Genomic DNA, 21,457 nt, shown 5'->3' on the forward strand with positions numbered 1-21,457 from the left:
ATCTACACAACACATAACTGATTTCCCTTGCTTCTAACATAGTCATCACTTTGAAAAATTACAGTTTAGTATCATCCTACTTTATTGACTGGCATTTCACATGTTAATTTAGAGTGTTCTTTGGCAGATTTTGCCATTTTAATTGGGCTCACATAATCAAGATCAACCACTATTATTGAAGTATTAAACTCTATCTGGTGGGCTCATTATAAGCTTTTTTAGCAGACATTGATCTAAAGGAGAATGCAAGCTCAATAATGGAAGTCTCTGGTGGACAAAGACTAATATGCATGCTACAAATCAAGCTTGCAATCTGAAAGGAGGAAATTAGCTTCATTATTTCAAAAGAATAGTATATACTTATTTAAATATAGCCTTCTAAATTGCAAGAGAGATTACAGACAAAATAAGACTGCCATTAAACATTCACACTGCCTTTACTGCAGGTTTTTATGTTGCTTACTAATATGCTGTTATATAAAACATTATCTTTTTCATTTTTATCTACGTAAGTAAATCTTTTTATTTCGATACACAACGTTGTACATCATTTTCCTTTAGTTGTTTTAATCACTGGTTGAACATTATCCAATAATAAATAAAACCAAAAGGCAAGTAGAATATACTATATGGCCAAAAGTATCTGGCACAAGAACTATTTATGGGGAGGAAGAGGAAAACAAAGCTACCCCCTCCATATGCAATTCCAGGAGTCGCTAGAGTGGTGTAAACGTCACTGCCATTGGAGCAGTGGAAATACATCTTCTTGAGTGATGAATGGCGGTAAACTTTTGAGGAGTATGAATTAAGGTCCTGTCTTCCACTATTTGGTCTAGCACCACTGGTTACATTAAAACTAAACATTAAGGCTTTTTCTCTATATCAGTATAATAATGCCCCTTGCACAAAGTACAGTGTAGTGTGTATACACCTGTTTTGATGAGATGGGAGTGGATGAATTTGAGTGGCCTATACTGTGCTGAATGAATGGATGGATAAATTGGAATTCTTGCCGAGAGCTCGGCCTGATCCCCAAAATTAATTCCTAATCTTGCTAATGTTCTTGGAGCTCAATGGCTGGCTGGAAGCATTTCCAGATGAGTAGATAATTGGAATAGGATGTACACGCAGGTGTCCACATACTTTTCAACATACATAAATTAAACTGGTTCACTTGGCTAAATGAAAATACACATATAGGGGTCGATTAATTGATTCTTAATATTTTGTCCAAGCAACAATGATCGTTCCTGCTTGGTAAAAAAAATATCCAGCATTTCAGATATAACAATTTGCCAGACTCCTTAATTCCTCAATTAATAATTCAGAGGGGCAACAAAGCAAAATTTTGTTTGAACATATTCTACCGAAACACATCTGCACAGATAAATGTGTCAGTTCTTTAAAACATTCATTTGGGGAAGGGTTTAATCTCTATAGCTTTTTCATTTCATATTGAATTTTATTCCAAAAACATATATTAGCATTTCCTTATGATATGCACTGATATGCTCCATATTTTGGCAGCAAATATAAAAAGCACGATTTTATATTTTCATACAAGTTCTGCATGAAAGATGTTCACATTATTATTAATGGAAATGGGATTTTGAACTGTCAAAATGAGATAACTTCGTTTTCATACTCACTGCAGGTAATGCAAAAAAAGAAATTCCAAGCAGAGCAAATCCAGCTGAAAGAAGCCTTCCAAGCCACGACTGGGGGGTTTTGTCTCCGTAGCCAATGGTTGTCAATGTGATCTATAAAATGACCAATGAAAATAGCACATAATCTTTCACAAACTAGGTGTAGTAGAATCTTTACAAAATTTACTGTAATCTGTGTTTTAGTGCCCAGTCTTCTTTGTCCTTCACCCAAATCTTTCAGTACTAGATTGCTATTGCTCATTCCTTCTAATAAGGTTTTCTCATTTTTGATGATACCCATTCTGCCATTCTGGAGTGTTTTGTAACCATTTATAACTTGCTCTGCCACTGGACCACACTGAAAAGCCAACATTCTTATTCAGATTATTTTGCAACTAATTACTAATACTAAGTCTGACCTTAGTGGGGTACACCTGTTCTTGGAAATCGGGTAAAGCATATATGGAAATTTGTGGCTTTAGCATGACTAATGTGACTTAACATGTGAGTAACATATGCCAATACAGGTATGGGATTCATTATCCTGGAAACCAGTTATTTAGAAAGCTCCGAATAATGGAAAGCCTGTCTCCCATAGAATCCATTTTAATCAAATAATTTAGATTTTTAAAATTGATTTCCTTTTTCTCTGTAATAAAACAACTTGTATTTGATCCCAACTAAGATATAATTAATCCTTATTGAATGCAAATCAATCCTATTGGGTTTAATTAATGATGTTTTTAGTATACTTAAAATATGGAGATCCAAATTATAGAAAGACCCCTTAACTGGAATACCCTTGGTCCCAAGCATTCTGGATAAGGGGTCCTATAGCTGTACTGTGTCAACAGTAGCAGTGGCCATATTTATATGAATATTCTCTATGCACCACAGTTTAACACAAGAAGACCTTTTATGTTATTTTTTATGCTAGTTAAGAACTCATAGACTAGAGATCTAAAAATCATTATTCTGGAGAAAGAATAGCAGCAATTACGCCAACTAGTATACAAAAAGACAACTAATCAATGAAGATAAGTAGCGGCCCAATTAACAATAACAGACCTTTAAAAACCCAGACGTAGTTTACTTTGGCAAAACAATCTACACGACTGGAGAGCATATTAAGAAAAACACCTTTATTTTGTACACATTATACTGTTACCCCTGTTAGCAAAGAGGAAATAAAAACAATATGGGGTCAGGTCCATTACTAACACAACTGTGCTTTCCAGAAATTGATTTTCAATAATGAGTGTTCATTCAGCTGTCTTGGGACCCACCAAAGTATTAAAATATCATTACGAACACTGCAAATTTAGTCCATCATTTCTTGCATAGTTTTATTGTTCAATTTTGTTTTGTAATTTTACATCAAGAAAATGCAATGAGCATTATTCGAAAAAAAATATGATACAGCAAATAGTATAAAGTGGCATCGGGAGTTCTTGGTATGTCTGCATATGTTCATAACAGACATCCTCATAACATGAATGTCGGTTAATATCTGTTTATTTAATTAATATGACAATAAGGATAGAATTATAGAGCCAAACTATGATATTCCTAACTGGTTTTCTAACTGATATCTTTACATATGTGAGGAGGCCAGTCCTGTTGCTCTTTATGCTAATGATTTATTATTCTCTCTACAAAGTGATCAATCTTATGGCCATTTGCTTTTTAATGATCATATCTTGGCTTTTATGCATGCATGGCCAGTTTGAGATGATGTACACTAGGGAAAAGAGATGGCGCAACTAAAGTCTAAAGCAGTCTTATAAAATAACAAGCCCTCCACTGAAATGTTTCCTTCAAAAAAAAAAAAAGCAGAGAAGCGCTGTGAGCAGGGTGGGGACATAAGGGGCAGGGGTGGATCCAAATGGGGCATGGAGATTACATAAGGGTAGTGATGATGACGTAGATTAGTGTAATGCTGATAGAGGAATGTAAGGATTGGGGCAAAGTCCACTAAATAAAGCTTAAGATGCCTAGAATTGGAGTGGCAACTGCAAGCAAATAAGAGTTTAAGTCGGCGGGCCAGCAACAGAACCACAGGAAATGACAAGTTGAATGGCATTTTGAATTACTGGTGAATTACATGCTGGGAGGCAACCTTAATTATGTTATTATTTCAAAGCACTGACACTCAAAATGATTTTCTTTAATTTGAGAAGAACAAAATTACTCAAATGAGTGGTAGAAGCTTTAGTTTATACAAATAATAAGCAAAAGCCTTTATGAGGAAACAGTTGCCTTACAATTGGCCTCCATAATAACTCACTTTCTCTGGGTGATAACCCCTCAATTCCATGGGACCTACATGATCCAGATTCTCCAGCCTTAAATTAAAGAACCAAATCCGTGTAATGTGGCTTTTGCCCTTAGCTTTTTAAGTGAGCCAGAAGTAAAGAGAGATCTGTTCTGTACCCAGCAATTCTTTATGAACCATTCCCTACATCCAACTCCAACTTACAGTGGCTTGCAAAAGTATTCGGCCCCCTTGAACTTTTCCACATTTTGTCACATTACAGCCACAAACATGAATCAATTTTATTGGAATTCCACGTAAAAGACCAATACAAAGTGGTGTACACGTGAGAAGTGGAACGAAAATCATACACGATTCCAAACATGTTTTACAAATAAATAACTGCGAAGTGGGGTGTGCGTAATTATTCAGCCCCCTTCTGGTCTGTGTGCAGTCAGTTGCCCATAGACATTGCCTGATGAGTGCTAATGACTAAATAGAGTGCACCTGTGTGTAATCTAATGTCAGTACAAATACAGCTGCTCTGTGATGGCCAGAGGTTGTCTAAGAGAATATTGGGAGCAACAACACCATGAAGTCCAAAGAACACACCAGAAATTTAAAGCAGGCTTAGGCTACAAAAAGATTTCCAAAGCCATGAACATCCCACGGAGCACTGTTCAAGCGATCATTCAGAAATGGAGGGAGTATGGCACAACTGTAAATCTACCAAGACAAGGCCGTCCACCTAAACTCACAGGCCGAACAAGGAGAGCGCTGATCAGAAATGCAGCCAAGAGGCCCATGGTGACTCTGGATGAGCTGCAGAGATCTACAGCTCAGGTGGGGGAATCTGTCCATAGGACAACTATTAGTCGTGCACTGCACAAAGTTGGCCTTTATGGAAGAGTGGCAAGAAGAAAGCCATTGTTAACAGAAAACCATAAGAAGTCCCGTTTGCAGTTTGCCACAAGCCATGTGGGGGACACAGCAAACATGTGGAAGAAGGTGCTCTGGTCAGATGAGACCAAAATGGAACTTTTTGGCCAAAATGCAAAACGCTATGTGTGGCGGAAAACTAACACTGCACATTACTCTGAACACACCATCCTCACTGTCAAATATGGTGGTGGCAGCATCATGCTCTGGGGGTGCTTCTCTTCAACAGGGACAGGGAAGCTGGTCAGAGTTGATGGGAAGATGGATGGAGCCAAATACAGGGCAATCTTGGAAGAAAACCTCTTGGAGTCTGCAAAAGACTTGAGACTGGGGCGGAGGTTCACCTTCCCGCAGGACAACGACCCTAAGATCTAAAAACTGCTGTTCACAAATGCTCTCCATCTAATCTGACTGAGCTGGAGCTGTTTTGCAAAGAAGAATGGGCAAGGATTTCAGTCTCTAGATGTGCAAAGCTGGTAGAGACATACCCTAAAAGCCTGGCAGCTGGAATTGCAGCAAAAAGTGGTTCTACAAAGTATTGACTCAGGGGGCTGAATAATTACGCACACCCCACTTTGCAGTTATTTATTTGTAAAAAAATGTTTGGAATCATGTATGATTTTCGTTCCACTTCTCACGTGTACACCACTTTGTATTGGTCTTTCACGTGGAATTCCAATAAAAAAAAAAGGGGACCGAATACTTTTGCAAGCCACTGTATATATTAAATATATATTGAGCTAATACTATGCATGTAATATAATGGGCAATTAAAGGTCTCTATATTAAGAATTTTAGATATACAGGGTATAAAATATGGCACTTTTTGCATTTTGAGTAATTCTGGGGATAATCTAGACAAAAATGAATAACAATTGTAAACTAGCGGGATCCACAACAGACACTTTCTTGGCTTTAAGGCAGTTTATTTATACAGGGGTGCCCATTTCAGCATACAAAACAAATCAGAAAAGTAAATCTTGCCCTCTGGGCGCTACCTTCACACATTAGATGAGTTCCCTCACTAAACTGGGCCCCTTGTGGACTACCAGTAAGAAAACACAAATGTTGGGGTCACCCCTGTACTCACAACACTTCTGGGGGATTAGCTCAGCCTCCTAGCTTTCCTTTCAGCTCCTTAGATGCTCAGTCTCTTGGCAGCTTTCTCAAGTCTGAGCTCCCTCTGCTCCTTGCAGTGGCAGGAAGCACCCTTAGCCCCTCTGGGAGTCCTAACAGAGAGGTATCCTTCCTGCTCTGTGCCCTGCTCTGAGAGACTGTCTCACACCTTTCCATACAATGAAATACCTTTCCACAGGACAGCCTTCCTGTGGAAAGTAAGCTCCAGTAAGTGAGCTGGATTACTGGAATGGATCACCTGATCCGCTTGTTCCTTCCAGAACCCTATAGCTTCCAGGGCCAAACAGCAAAACCCTTTAAACAGAGCAAACTTTCTCTGTTTATCAACCTCTGCCTTAAAGGTTACATCTCCCACTATGGAGAACTTGAAGGGAAAACTCACATTTTCTCTCATTTGTTGGGTCATTCTATCACACAATATATGATCATCAAAACCTTAAATGGGATATTTGGACCCACTTTAAATGGTACCATCCAACATAAAATAAGGCAGCTTTAAGTATATATGTTTAAGAACATTACAGTGATTAAGAACTAACATTTAACTTTCTTAAAGTAACAGGGTAGTGAAGTAGTTAATTAAATATATAAAACTGATGACTTGTACAGTTCTAGACCATAATGAACAGTTGCCTCCATTCTCTTTCAATCAATTATGCATTGTTCATTGTGCAACTAATAGTAAATTCTTTAACAAGCCTGAACAATTCCATCAATTATGGATTGATTTTACTTACCGTACCCCACCATAAAGCATCTGCGTATGTCTGAAATTGTGAGTTTGCTTCCTTCTCCACCAGATACACAAGGAAAGATGAAAAGATTAGAACTAGAAATCCTATATACCAGGCAGTGATGAGTTCCTAAGAGTTAGAGATAAGAAAATACCCACATATTACACTGAATATTTAAAGTACTGAAAATGTATTACAACACACAAACTTTGCAAGTGCATGCAATGGCACCTTACCTTACTGTGTGCATAAACAACAGAGCCTAGTAACTTCCATGTCCCCCCTCTTCGATCCATGCGCACCATACGGAGGATCTGTAGGAATCGAAGACTTCGAAGTGCAGATGTTGCAAAAATATTACCCTGAGTTCCAGCAGAAACAACTGCCACTGATGCAATGAGGACAATGATATCTAGAAAATAATTTTACCGGAAATTAATGTAAATATGCAGCCAAACATATATACTACAGATAACACAACCTGAACATCATTGTTTTCAGATTTACACTGATATTAATGGGCTCATTTAACAATTTTCAAGTTTGTGAATTAGAATTTGTTTTTCTAAATCAAATCAACTTGCATATTGAATGCTCACTCATTTATTAATAAGGAAAACTCGTTTGAATAAAAAACTCAAAAAAATCACATTTTTGAGTTTACACACTCAAAAACCTCAAAAAACGTTAAAAGAGAGAGAACTCCAATTGATGCCTCTAGAACCTCACAAGCTTTCCTTCCTGCTTTTACAGCTAGTTTTTTACCCCTTTTCTAGTTTCTTAGTTCACAAGGGATGCGCCAAATCCTTATATTTGCTATTTGTCGCATTCCTGAATGTTTCATACAGGATTCATCTAAATCCTGCGTGCCATGAATCATAACACTAATTTCCTTATGCAAAGTAGTGTCCACCAGCGCACAAAGCATGCATGAAAAATGTTGTCATTTTCTTAAATGTCTGAAGTCACGTAATATTTTGGGTTTGGATTCGGCCAGGCACTTTGACTTAGCCAAATCCTGCTTAAAGGAGAAGGAAAAGTCTAATCACTGAGGGTGCCAAAATGTTAAATACTCCCCAGTGATTGAAATCGCTTACCTTATACCCCAGACTGGTGCTCCTGTTAGGGGAAAACTGCACCAGCCCAGGGTACCTGCGAGACAGCGATCCTCTTCCTTCTTCTGGATTTGGCATTACTTTATCTCCAATGGCTTTGTTTAGTCATCATTTCCTTCAGATTGACAACCCAAGGTTCATAAAGGGGATATACCACCTAAAGGTAGACCAATCATATCTGGGGTCTCATCATTGAATGAGGGTCTCTCAGAGATGATTGATCTATTGCTTCAGCCGTTAGTGAAGAGATTGGCATCCTATATTTGTGATACTACTGAAGTATTAAGGCTGTTCCAAGAATTTGAGTGGTATGAAACCTATAAGTGGGGAACAGCAGATGTGGTTTCACTGTATTCCAGTATACCACATACAAGTGGGGTTGAGGCGGTGAAATACCATTTAGATAAGTACAGTTGGTATACTGAGGAAGTGAAGGAGTTCATTGTGGAAGCGATTTGGTATCTTCTCACACATAACTACTTCATGTTTGGGGGGGTGTATTACCTCCAGGAACGTGGGACCGCCATGGGGGCACGATTTGCGCCCACTTATGCCAACCTCTATATGGGGTGGTGGGAGGAGACCCATGTCTTTGGGGGTGATGCACCTGGTATCGAACATGTGGTGGTTTATCGTCGCTACATTGATGACCTGGTATTTGTATGGGATGGAACTGAGGAGCATTTTAATGACTTCGTTAAAAGTCTTAATAATATGGCTCTAAACCTTAAGTTTACCAGTGTCTGTAGTGCAAAGCAAATAGTTTATCTGGATCTATCACTGACTATTAAAGAAGGGAAGATAGAGACTACGGTATATACAAAACCTTGCTCTGGAAATTCCCTATTGAGAGCCGATTCATGCCATCCTCGGCATCTCAATAGGGGTATCTGATGAGGAATTTGTTAAGGAGGCCTGCAAGTTACGTGATAGGTTTCTGGACAAGGGCTATGCTATGAAGTCGCTATTTGATGCATTTAAGTTTGCACTAGAAACTGATAGACAGGAATTGCTTAAGAGAAATAGGAAAAGGGTATGAATTTCAGAGAAAGAAAAGAGGCTAGCCCAGTGAAGGCTCCCACTTTGGGTTCTATTTTAGCTCCTAGTTTGTATGTGCGGGGTGATCAAAGAACCACTTGGTTACAAAGTAAAGGGATGTATAGGTGCGGTGCAAGGAAATGTATGACGTGCACAGCAGTACATGTCTCGAATTTTTTTGTATGTAGTGTAACTAATAAGCGCTATGATATAAGGAGCTATATAAACTGCAATACTAAGTCAGTTGTATACCTGCTTACCTGCACGAGGTGTTTAAAGCAATATGTTGGCTGTACCACCAGGCCACTAAAGGAGAGGGCTAGAGAACATTTAAACTTAATAAAATCAAGAAGTGAAACTACAACAGTCTCTAGGCACTTTAGTGAGTGCAGTAATGGTAATGTAGGGTATGTGAGACTGCAGGGAATTGAAAAGGTGACCGCAGGACCTAGAGGGGGCGATATACAATCAAAACTGTTAAGGGCAGAAGTGAAGTGGATTTATAAACTGTGCACAAGGCAACCTCAAGGGCTGAATTTAACATTTGATATAAGCTGTTACTTTTAAAAGCAGTTCATAGTTTGATTAATTTGCTGCAACAATGTGTTTATCTAAAGGATTGTAACTGTCATTATAATGTTATGTGGTTTCTTTTTTAACTGACTATCTGAAAAATTCAGGATATAAAACTGTGTGAACAATTAACTACTTAACAGGCACATCTAATTAGTTCTTGGAATATGTATATGTTTGTAACAGATGCCATTGGACATGGTAATTTTATGGGTGGGATTATAGGTATATATTTCCTATGTGTAAGAAATGGAGAGAGGTCTCTGAGGAAGTGCGCTGTCACGAAACGCGTAAGACCTCAAGCTGTGTTTTTTAGATGTGCAAATAAAGGTTGATCGATTTTAATATCACCTGTTGAGGCTTTTTTATGCTGACCTGGAGTGCACTGCCAATGTGTGAACTTTTGTGACGAGATTTGTCCCCTGGCTACGGACTCGGGGCAGGAGTACCCGGGTCAACAGGACTATCTGGTAAGCATAATGCTTTCTTATTTGGAAGTGAGTTACCCCTGGCCATGAGTTTTTTCACCTGAGCGCAGGGTCCGGGGCAGGTTGCACCTGGACCAAAAGATTTGAGCGGTGAGCAGTTTGTGTGGGGGAACCTGTATTGCTTTTTCCAGACAGGCACCTGTATTTTTAAACTAATTTCTATGTTTAAATTAGCCCTCAAATTGTGTGCTGTGGATATATAATAACCCATGTAATGATCCCTTTACTGTGCAGATTTCAACTATAAAATGTGCCATTTATTAAAAACATTTACTGGTGAGGGCCAATTGTAAAGCAACTGTGACCTCATCAGGGAAACCTTCCTATGTGTATTTTTAATGCCACATCTCAAATTCTGGACACATTAAAAAACAAATTTTACATTTAAGTACTTCAGGGTTCGTTTTGGCGAAGCGGTCATCTAACATCTAAAACTATTATTACAAGAGAGTTGGACAGTATGTTTGAAATCTGGCCAATATTTATGCACATTGCTTAACACTCAACATAACTTTTGAAATATTAGTGCTCTGTTTCATTCAAGGCTGATAACCCGACAGAAACTGCACACAGCCATTGCAGGAAACATTTTTCAGTGAAAGAACATAGGTATTCCTTGAAAATGTACCTATATTGTAGTACAGCAGAGACAATTTGTAGTCATTTTTGGTAGTGCAGGCTGAGTACATTGCTGCCCTGCACAGACAAATGCTGGCTGGTTCTCTCTTGCATTACATAGCCAGACTGAAGCAATATTTCTGTGCACAGACACATCGATAAGCTTTTCAGTTCCAGACATATTTTAAAAATGGTTCCTGAGATCATGAGATATGATAAGTAACAAAAAAGCCAAAAAAGTAATTTAACAACTTAATTTTTAAAAATGAATGAAAAGGCTTATCAGTCTGAGGCTGACAGTATTAGTTTTATAACATTATAATATTTTTATTACCTTTATTTGGCTTGCATTTTATATGCAAGTGCTTCTGCCTATTCTCACATTAATTGAAGCTGACAATACAGTTTATAAAAGGATTTTGTTTACTTCTATGCAGAAGTAGCAAAAGGGCCTAGACATTGACTCTGAGAAGTGGTATTATCGAATCACTGATTACCCTTCATGCATATCTCACCTTGTAAAACCTTGCTATAAGGTAGTTATGCTTTATAATTGTAGTGGCAATGGAAATATTCAATGATGTGCTTTTATATTATTACAGGGGTATACAACCCCATAAATAACATAGACAGTATATATTGTTATTGGCTAACCACAGCTCCAATTCATCTTCATTGTGGGGGGTGGGAAGTACATTCTCATTAATAAAGACGAGTTCTCCAGATAAGTCACTCTGCTACTGGATGTGCTGATAACATTCATTGTAAGAAAAAAACTCCACTTTTAAATTTAATATAGCAGTCATAAGCTCTCCCAGGGCTGAATAATCCCAAAGTATGTCTGTCATTCAGTAAAGTATCCTATCATTGGGCTTTTTTTTTTTTTACAGTTCTTACCTGTATAGTTCTGGGTATGAAAAAGTATAAAAAGTTCAAGGGGATCTTCATGCAAAAAAAAACAATTGTTGCAATTATCACCTTCCTCGTGGGTAACAATTTTCCACAAAAAAATACCTAATGGAAAAACATAAAGTTCCTGATCTGAGTAAAAATGTTTCAACATTTTCACTTTATTCGGAGAAGAAAACCTCAATGCTTTTCCATTCATAGTTATTTTTAGGAGTTTTATTGCCTATTGGCAACAAAATGTTCCTTTTCCCATGCCAAAATCAATAATGCACCTCTATTTAATTATTATTTACTATTGTAGGAAACATTTCACTGTATTGAAATTGATTTTGGAAACTCACTTTGTAGACCCATTTTGGGGTACTTATTTTCTGCACAACATTGTTGAAGCAAAGGTTGCACTATTGTTTTATAAAGCCTGTTCTCGTCATTACCGGTTAACAGAATGTAAATATACATGTTTACTGACCAGTTAAAATGTTTTCGGTCTATGATCTTCTAGGACTATTTATGATTATATATGTTATATGTTTATGATACATGGGTACTATTCACAGAAAGGGTGGCAAACGTCGGCCTGATTATACTCACATCTAAAACATAGTATATGAGATGTTTAGTGCAGCTACAATTTTTGGGATTTGGCTATGATCCACCACTATCCAAGCCAAACAGTAGAACTGTTTTCTGCATATATAAAATGCAACCCCCGTAATTACACCAAATCACTATTTTTAAAAAAAAAAAAATAAAGTTGCTATGACAATCACTGGCCCAACTATACAACAAAAGTCTGTAACTCTTGTTTTACCAGTTCCCTTATCCCAGCAGATTATGTTCTCTTATGAATAGAACCTTTTTGATATTTTACAATTACTTGGGGTGTTACATCAACTCTGCTTATTAATTCCCATTCCGTAAGCACTATATAAAAGGCTATAATTATAATAACAATCATTTTTGACAGGATAATGTGATAATGAAGTTTGTATTATTTAATCCCCTGCTGCCTTCATCATGTACGGAGCGGATTAAAATGCATGCAACTTCAGAAATAATATTAACAATATAACAATGAATAATTTAAAATTTCAAGTTTGCATAACTAAATCCAGTTTAAAATATTTATAAGCAAAATAATAACACATTTCCAGCCTATAATAATGTACTAATTCTGAGAAAATAAGTTGCTAAAGGTACTGGAGTGAATCAAAATGTAACATATTCTATCAATAAAAACTGTCAGATGTCCCTATCAAGGCAGAAGAGTTCCGACTGACCCCAAGACAGGCAAAGTTTACTAAGGAGACTTTTAAAAAGAAAAAAAAGATATAATTATTAGTATCAAATATGAAGTCTATGCTTTCTTTAATATGCATTACATTTTTCTCATTATATAGGGGGAACATAAACTACAGGCTTTATTCTACTAAGTCCAAGGGGTATATTTATCATGCTGTGTAAAAAGTGGAGTGAAGTATTACCGGTGACATTGCTCATAGCAGCCAATCAGCAATTAGATTTCAAATTGGAAGTTCTCTTTGGTATAACAAACAGAACATTGCACCTGGTTAGTGGTCCTGCATGAAACAGATGGGCCCCCCCACTTCCTAGAAGGCTGGCCAGCCATAATTTCATAATAATTTATTTAACTTGTGATTGCTTTTGAAATTCAAAATCTTATTTAGTTCATCTTTGTTTTGATTAGTTTTGGGTCAGGCCTACTTTATTATAGTTTGTTAATGGTGTCTTAACTTTTTTTTTACAACTCCCTTGTATCTGGTTTAGGGTTTTTTTTCAGTTACCCCATTTAAAGGGGACCTGTCACCCTAAGAAATAATTCCAAATCCTTTTGAATCAGGTTAGTAGAGCAAAATAAACTTTACTTACACTATTTCAATTATTGAATTTATTTTCCCTTCAGTCTTGGAATTAGTAGTCACAGCCAGCAGGTCGGCACCATTTTGTGTGCACTGTTATTAAGGTAAGCTTTGTAACACCCCAAAATCTTGTGCATTTGCCATCTAGGTGATGTATAGGAAGTACTGAATGGAAAGTTAAAGTAATTGTTATTAAAAATCTGAGCTGTCAATTATATATTGCCTGCCCCGCCCCGCCCCTAGGCAATATATGATTTACAGCTCAGATTTTTAAATACATTTATAACAGGTATAGATGATTTAGTTAAAAAAATAATTTAAGTTTCATGTTTAATCTTCAAAGGATTTTTATTATACAACTTTTTATGTGTGGATGACAGGTCCCCTTTAAGGAATGAACCCAGTGATTATTTTAATATAAGGTGAATCTGTTTTATATTTATTACATAAATGAACACATTGTACATTAAATTCAGATATCTGCCATAGGAAACAAAACTTCAAACTTTCACTTAAGTTACTTCCTCTATTGGACTTATATATTTACCTGAATTTTACCTTAACACTTTTATGGTACTTAATAAAGAGCTTGCTTACCTATTACACAAAATGGCTTCCTTGCAAACCTCAATCTTCCTTGCCATCCTCGATATCGACAGCAGCAGCCAGCAGACCATATGCGAATAATGTATTCTAAACCAAATACGACAATCATGACGAATTCCTACAACATAAATGAGAATTTTTTTTTTCAAGTAGAGCATTTCAGTTGGAGATAGATTTGTTTTTTTACCATCTTATTCAAAAACCTCTATCTCTACTTCTGTGAATTTGTCTTTTTTGATAACATTTTACACGCATTTTTTTGTGAATTTGTCTTTAGCTTTTGCTAATCCTGCCAGTCTGCTATCTCTCAGTTGTACCTGTGCACTATTGAGTTTTATATATATATATCAATCCAAATGGTGTCCGCACTCCAAGGCTCAATATTCTGCGGGGTGCATAGCCAAAATTATGTATATACAGAAAATAATAATCAACCATGGCCAGCACACCCTTCAATACTTTATCAAAAATTTATTGAAAATATATAAAACTATATAATAAAACTATTATTGCCTCATTAATTGTTAAACTAGTGAAATAATGCAAAATATGGGTTAAAACTTTTACACAAAAATGATATAAGTGTTAATGAGGCTTTTTGCACCTGTTGTTCTAGGGTGAGACAGAAATGTATCACCTGACAATAGGCTGCAAATCCCCATTGATATGCTAATGAATCACATAGGGTACCTACAAGAATTGTGAAGTGCAGAAGAGCACAGGGGGAAAAGTTTTACTGAGCTTCACTCCATGTTTAGAATGGTGGTAAAAATTTTAAATGTTGTTTTTGTGCACATTTTCTGTTGTTTTAATAACATATTCACAAAAGTGTCTGTAAACTGTCCTTCTTTCACCAAAAAATGGTCAAAGAGAATGTACAAAATGTAGGGATTCTATCACAATCCCTTAAAAGAAGAAACTGTACAACATACATTGATGTACTATTTAGCCAACATGGACTTCAGTCCCCCCGACACATCTGCCAACCCCATCTCTGATCCTCTTAAAAACAAAGCTGCTTGCTATACTTTTCAATACAGGAGCCAATCAGAACCTAGTACTCGTGGTGCTAAAGTTTTAATTTCAAGATCTGAGATGGAATTGTCAGGTACAGCCGGGAGACCCCGGGGCCTATATCTACTGTATTAAGTGGTCCAAAGCAATAATTGATATAAATTAAATATATTCATAGGTGTCCACTGTGAATTTCGGTGGTGGGGGGCAAAGTCATTAAGCAAAAACAACCGATTTTTGTTGACTAAGCCGGTATACAATAACTAGGTGGCAACACAAGACCTAACAGAGTTTCTCATCTGTTTGGCAAATTGTATTGTGCTAATAATTATATACTGTACATAGCTAGAAAAAATTGTTGCTGTTGTTAAATACAGCCTAAGTAAAAACCATAGGTTACATTTGGTTCTTATTATAATGTATGCATACATGTAGACATTTTCGATGCTGTGGTGTGCCAGAATAATATCACGTGACATTGACCTGTTATATAACACAACCTTAAAGGAGAAGGAAAGGTAAAAACTAAGTAAGCTCTATCAGAAAGGTCTATGTAAATACAGCCATAAGCACTCACAGAAAGTCCTCTGTCAAAAAATTTGTTGTCTCTTTGTTTTCCTGTGCCAGAGACATGCAGTTCTCTCCTCTCTTCCCTCTCCTGCTCCCCCCTCCCTCAAGAATGCTAAGAACTCACCCCCCCCCCTTAGGAATGTGGATCTGAGCCAATCAGCAGGAAGCTGACTCGTAGGGGGGAATTCACAAAAGTGGAGATAGCCCTTTTTTGGAGTAAAAGTTGTGGAAAAACCGGTTGGAAAACACTTTCTCCAGATTCACAAAAAGAAATCAGCCTAAATTCCGACTCAACTGCCACTTTTCAGTTTTTGGTGAAAATATGCATTTCACAGACACTTTTGTGAATTTGTCACACAATAGGTGCAAAAAGTCTCATTAACATTTTATAACCAAGTAAAACACTGATAAAGTTTAATTTATATCTTATATATATAAAATGTTTTTGCCTCACATTTGCATGATTATGCTAATTTTAGCTCAATGAACGAGGAAGTGACTATATTGTATACATTATTATTTAAAGGAAAAGTAAAGCCTCCCCGGCAAATTTTTAGTTTTAGCAGCAAAGCCCCCTCTTTAATCACTTCACTGATATTTTCCCCAACTTATTTGTGCCCCCATAGCATGCCCAGAACTACAGAGCTGCTTAACAGTATTGGCCATCTTGGTGATCAGCAAACAGCACATACACACTGGCACCCAAACTGGGATATTGGGGTATAGGGTTGGACTGGCCCAATAGGATGCAGGATAAAACCCCAGTGGGTCCTAGTCCCGTTGGACCTCTTTTCACCAGGCATGTTAGTGTGTGGGCTGGATTGCTGTTGACCAGTAATGAGTATGGGCTAGAGGAGAAGGTATTTAGACCTTTAGAAAATCCTTACCCCAAGGCTCCTGTAGCTGTGGGACTGGGTTTGATGGCACTGTTTAAAAGACAAATTCACAAAAGTGGAGATAGATGTTTGTGAATTTGGTGGAAAATCCGGCAAATCTATCTCCACCTTTATTTTGTCTCAATATCACCACTTTTGTGAATTCCCCCCATAGTCTTACAATCCAAGCATGTGCACCGGTCTTGGTGCAGGAGTGAGGCATTATGGGAACTTTCTTTACAGAGTTCAGCATTTTTTTTTCCTATGAGGCTTCTAATCATCTGAATGGAAGAAATATGGGGAGACTTAAGGGCACTATTGAGAGAACTGAAGGTATGCCTGCAGCTTGAGATTAACTCTTTATTAGCCTCCTTCGCTTTTAAAATATCATGATACTGACTGTACATACACCATTCCCCTCAATCTATTCATAAATATTATTGTATTGTAAAAGGATGTATTATGCCACTGGCACATCCCTTGTAAGTGCATAATTCACTGTAGTGCCCCTAATACAGTGTAGCTGACAATATCAAGTTATTGCAGTCTATTTTGGAGGCCCTTATAGACTGTGTAGTTTCTGGAAGGTGAAAAGGATCTTTAGTAAGTGGTATAAAGCAAGTAATATCCAAATTAAAAACACATACCGCACATTAAGAGGCATGTATTGTAAACTATGTATACTAAGTAGCTGGTACCGAGAATCTGTGTATTCTCCACTTAGTATAGTATCAAAGGCTATTGTGATACTAAAATCTACAGTTAGTATTGATGTTGGTATATAGGGTTTATGTATGTGAGTGTATAGATAGGTAAGTATTGGTTGTGTGTGCTGGGTTTACTTGGATGGGTTGAACTTGATGGACTCTGGTCTTTTTTCAACCCTATGTAAAACTATGTAGTATTTATGGCACAGGGCAGTGAATGCTCTAAGAGAGTGAAGATTCTGTTGAGGTATTACCTTCAGGGTGCTATAATTAGTGCAATTTCCTTTGAGAAATACTGTATATGATGTGGCTTTTGACCCTTCAAGCATTTTTCAGGGCTTTCCCCAAAAAGACTGAGGGGAACCCTGTCTCCAAAAAAGTTGGGACACTGCGTAAAATATAAATAAAAACAGAATTGAATGATTTGCAAACCATCAAGTTTTCGCATTTTATTTACATTTTATGCAATGTCCCAGCGTTTTTGAGAACAAGAACCAAGTGTTAGGTGTGATGGTAATAGTTTCTAAACAACACTGACATTCCTATTAATATTATATTTTACTTTCTTAATTAAGACTGGATCTATATTCCAACACACAAACCAAAAATCCAATCCCAGCTCCCAACATTCGGCAAACATACTGGAACTATAGATACATGAAAGAAATATAATTAACTAACGTGCAATACTTAACACACTTTGACAATAGATTTTAGTAAAATGCAAATAGTCAGTTCTCTAAATAAATATCAGTGTTACTTGTTGCATGGCGATGAGCTCATTTATCAAAACAGCAATCAATGACAGTTGTCAGAATTCATGTATCACTAGGCACATGATAAATATGGTGATAATAATAAAACAATAACTTGTACTTGATCCCAACAAATATATAATAAAACCTTAGTGGAGACAAAACAATCCTAGTGGGTTTAATTAAGGTTTAAATGATTTTAGTAGACTTAAGGTATAGAGATCCAAATTGCAGAAAGATCCCTTATCTGGAAAACCCCAAGTCCCGAAAATTCTGGATTAGAGGTCCCATACCTGTATTAATTTTTAGAAAGTTTTGATGTCAAAAAAGACGATTGGAAATAATAATGAATAGAAAAGAGGGTGCAAAAAAATTGATAAATTATTATTTTTGTTTATGGCTCAAAAAGCATTATCTCATTATTGGGTAAAAGAGGAAACCCCTCCTATAACAGAAATTATTTCTTATCTTAATCAGCTTAGCTGGTAAGAGGCCATCAAAGCAAAAACAAGTGAACCTAAATCCAGGATTCCTTTTAAAAATACATGGTCATTTTTCTTTAATGCTATAGATAGTAATAAGGTTTAGATTTATAAAATGCTGCATATATAGATTTATTTCAATAATTCACAAACATATAAGCAAAATTATCCTTGATTTTGCTCTCTAGGAAACTTTTCTTTTCTTTTTATAGTTTATCCACTGGGCAAAGTTAGTTAATTTGTTTTTGTTTTGTTTTTCTCTATTTAAATTACTTATTTTGTTTCTCTATAAGCATTCTATTTTCTTCATTTCTTATCTTTTTGAAGGACAAACTGTCGAATGTGACTATTGTTGTACAACCTATATTTAAATAATGTTAATAATAATGTGTATTGCAAAACTTCAATAAAATGTTTAAAAAAAAAAAAAGGTGCAAAAGTATATCCTCAGTGTTTCAGTCTCCATTCAGACCTTTCTCAGGGATATACAGTATATATATATTTACTTATACACAATATACAGCATTATATAAGTGAATATGCCTGCACAGTTAAAACATTCATATAACCGATACAGAATTACAGATTCCTTTGTGAGTGATAAGGTGATGCGGTCTTAGGACTTTTATCAAGGATCATATAAAATGTGTTAACAAGCTTTAAATAGTTAAACTATTGTTTATTGTACAAACCAGATTCCAAAAAAGTTGGGACACTAAACAAATTGTGAATAAGAACTGAATGCAATGATATGGAGGTGCCAACTTCTAATATTTTATTCAGAATAGAACATAAATCACGGAACAAAAGTTTAAACTGAGAAAATGTACCATTTTAAGGGAAAAATATGTTGATTCAGAATTTCATGGTGTCAACAAATCCCAAAAAAGTTGGGACAAGTAGCAATAAGAGGCTGGAAAAAGTAAATTTGAGCATAACGAAGAGCTGGAAGACCAAATAACACTAATTAGGTCAATTGGCAACATGATTGGGTATAAAAAGAGCTTCTCAGAGTGGCAGTGTCTCTCAGAAGCCAAGATGGGTAGAGGATCACCAATTCCCACAATGTTGCGCAGGAAGATAGTGGAGCAATATCAGAAAGGTGTTACCCAGCGAAAAATTGCAAAGATTTTGCATCTATCATCATCAACTGTGCATAACATCATCCGAAGATTCAGAGAATCTGGAACAATCTCTGTGGGTAAGGGTCAAGGCCGTAAAACTATACTGGATGCCCGTGATCTCCGGGCCCTTAAACGACACTGCACCACAAACAGGAATGCTACTGTAAAGGAAATCACAGAATGGGCTCAGGAATACTTCCAGAAACCATTGTCAGTGAACACAATCCACCGTGCCATCCGCCGTTGCCAGCTGAAACTCTACAGTGCAAAGAAGAAGCCATTTCTAAGCAAGATCCACAAGCTCAGGCGTTTTCACTGGGCCAGGAATCATTTAAAATGGAGTGTGGCAAAATGGAAGACTGTTCTGTGGTCAGACGAGTCACGATTCCAAGTTCTTTTTGGAAATCTGGGACGCCATGTCATCCGGACCAAAGAGGACAAGGACAACCCAAGTTGTTATCAACGCTCAGTTCAGAAGCCTGCATCTCTGATGGTATGGGATTGCATGAGTGTGTGTGGCATGGGCAGCTTGCATGTCTGGAAAGGCAGCATCAATGCAGAAAAATATATTCAGGTTCTAGAACAACATATGCTCCCATCCAGACGTCATCTCTTTCAGGGAAGACCCTGCATTTTTCAACAAGATAATGCCAGACCACATTCTGCATCAATCACAACATCATGGCTGCGTAGGAGAAGGATCCGGGTACTGAAATGGCCAGTCTGCAGTCTAGATCTTTCACCTATAGAGAACATTTGGCGCATCATAAAGAGGAAGGTGCGACAAAGAAGGCCCAAGACGATTGAACACTTAAAGGCCTGTATTAGACAAGAATGGGAGAGCATTCCTATTCCTAAACTTGAGAAACTGGTCTCCTCGGTCCCCAGACGTCTGTTGAGTGTTGTAAGAAGAAGGGGAGATGCCACACAGTGGTGAAAATGGCCTGGTCCCAACTTTTTTGGGATTTGTTGACACCATGAAATTCTGAATCAACATATTTTTCCCTTAAAATGGTACATTTTCTCAGTTTAAACATTTGTTCCGTGATTTATGTTCTATTCTGAATAAAATATTAGAAGTTGGCACCTCCACATGATTGCGTTCAGTTTTTATTCACAATTTTTTTAGTGTCCCAACTTTTTTGGAATCCGGTTTGTATATACTTATATTATCCTTGATAAAGATCCTAAGACACGGGGGCGTGGCCTGGATGGAAATCACACTTTGGCTGTGGTCCTCAGCAATCCCCCAAATCCAAATGCACAAGGACGTTCAGGCCTACCCGCAAGGGACGCAATAAGACCGCCGTCAAGAGACTCTCCATCAGACCAGCCATGCAGTAACAAGATGGGGATGACTCAGAAGCCATGCACAGTCAGAAGAGAAGGGAAGCAGCAGTGTGTAGGACAGTTTGCATGCACACCACTCTACCCCAGTGCTCTGATAAAAGCATGTCCACCCCAATACCCACACCCTCAGCACCAACAGATGCCGAAGGGGCAGCAGATCTCTCCCAAGCCTGTGCCTCCCTCATCATGCACAGAACCCCCACTGGCTAAAGTGCTTGTTGCAATAACCAAGAACCATTCTGCACTAATAGGCAAAATTAATGAATTACAAGAGGACTTTGCCATTCTTAAATACGATGAGCAGAAAATAAGGAAACAAAGTGGGAAGTCATAAAGGAGTATAGGGGACTTGGAGAACAGTGTGCACTCTCTTCCAAGCCGCATTACCTCAATAAAACAACAGCTAGCAGCATAAAATCTAAGGCTGATGACCTTGAAAATCGCCTTACGTGCAACAATATTATGCCTTTCAAAAGGAGATGAAGGTAACATGCCAGAGAAGCTTATGTAACAATAATTGAAAAATACTCTTAGTTTTAATCCTGTGTTCACAGTAGAAAGTGCACATAGAGTTCCACGCAGACCCTCTCTGCCAGGTGGCCTGCCAAGACCTTTACTACCTTCTCAATTATCGGGATAGAGA

The 21,457-nt window shown here is 37.3% G+C and overlaps 1 protein-coding gene across 4 annotated transcripts in view; it reads right to left on the minus strand.

Annotated features, from left to right (window-relative positions):
• Nucleotides 1-21,457, minus strand: part of kcnq5 (potassium channel, voltage gated KQT-like subfamily Q, member 5) — a 291,724-nt gene that overhangs the window by 55,703 nt on the left and 214,564 nt on the right. For all 4 annotated transcript variants that reach the window (XM_002937155.5, XM_031902286.1, XM_031902285.1 and 1 more), the window contains exons 3-6: nt 13,929-14,055; nt 6,947-7,122; nt 6,714-6,839; nt 1,650-1,760 (exon numbers count right to left, since the gene is read on the minus strand). In XM_002937155.5, the coding sequence (XP_002937201.3) occupies nt 1,650-1,760; nt 6,714-6,839; nt 6,947-7,122; nt 13,929-14,055 (540 nt within the window). The remainder of the gene's footprint in view (nt 1-1,649; nt 1,761-6,713; nt 6,840-6,946; nt 7,123-13,928; nt 14,056-21,457) is intronic.

This window comes from Xenopus tropicalis, chromosome 5 (genome assembly GCF_000004195.4).
Source record: "Xenopus tropicalis strain Nigerian chromosome 5, UCB_Xtro_10.0, whole genome shotgun sequence".
NCBI classification, from domain to species: domain Eukaryota; kingdom Metazoa; phylum Chordata; class Amphibia; order Anura; family Pipidae; genus Xenopus; species Xenopus tropicalis.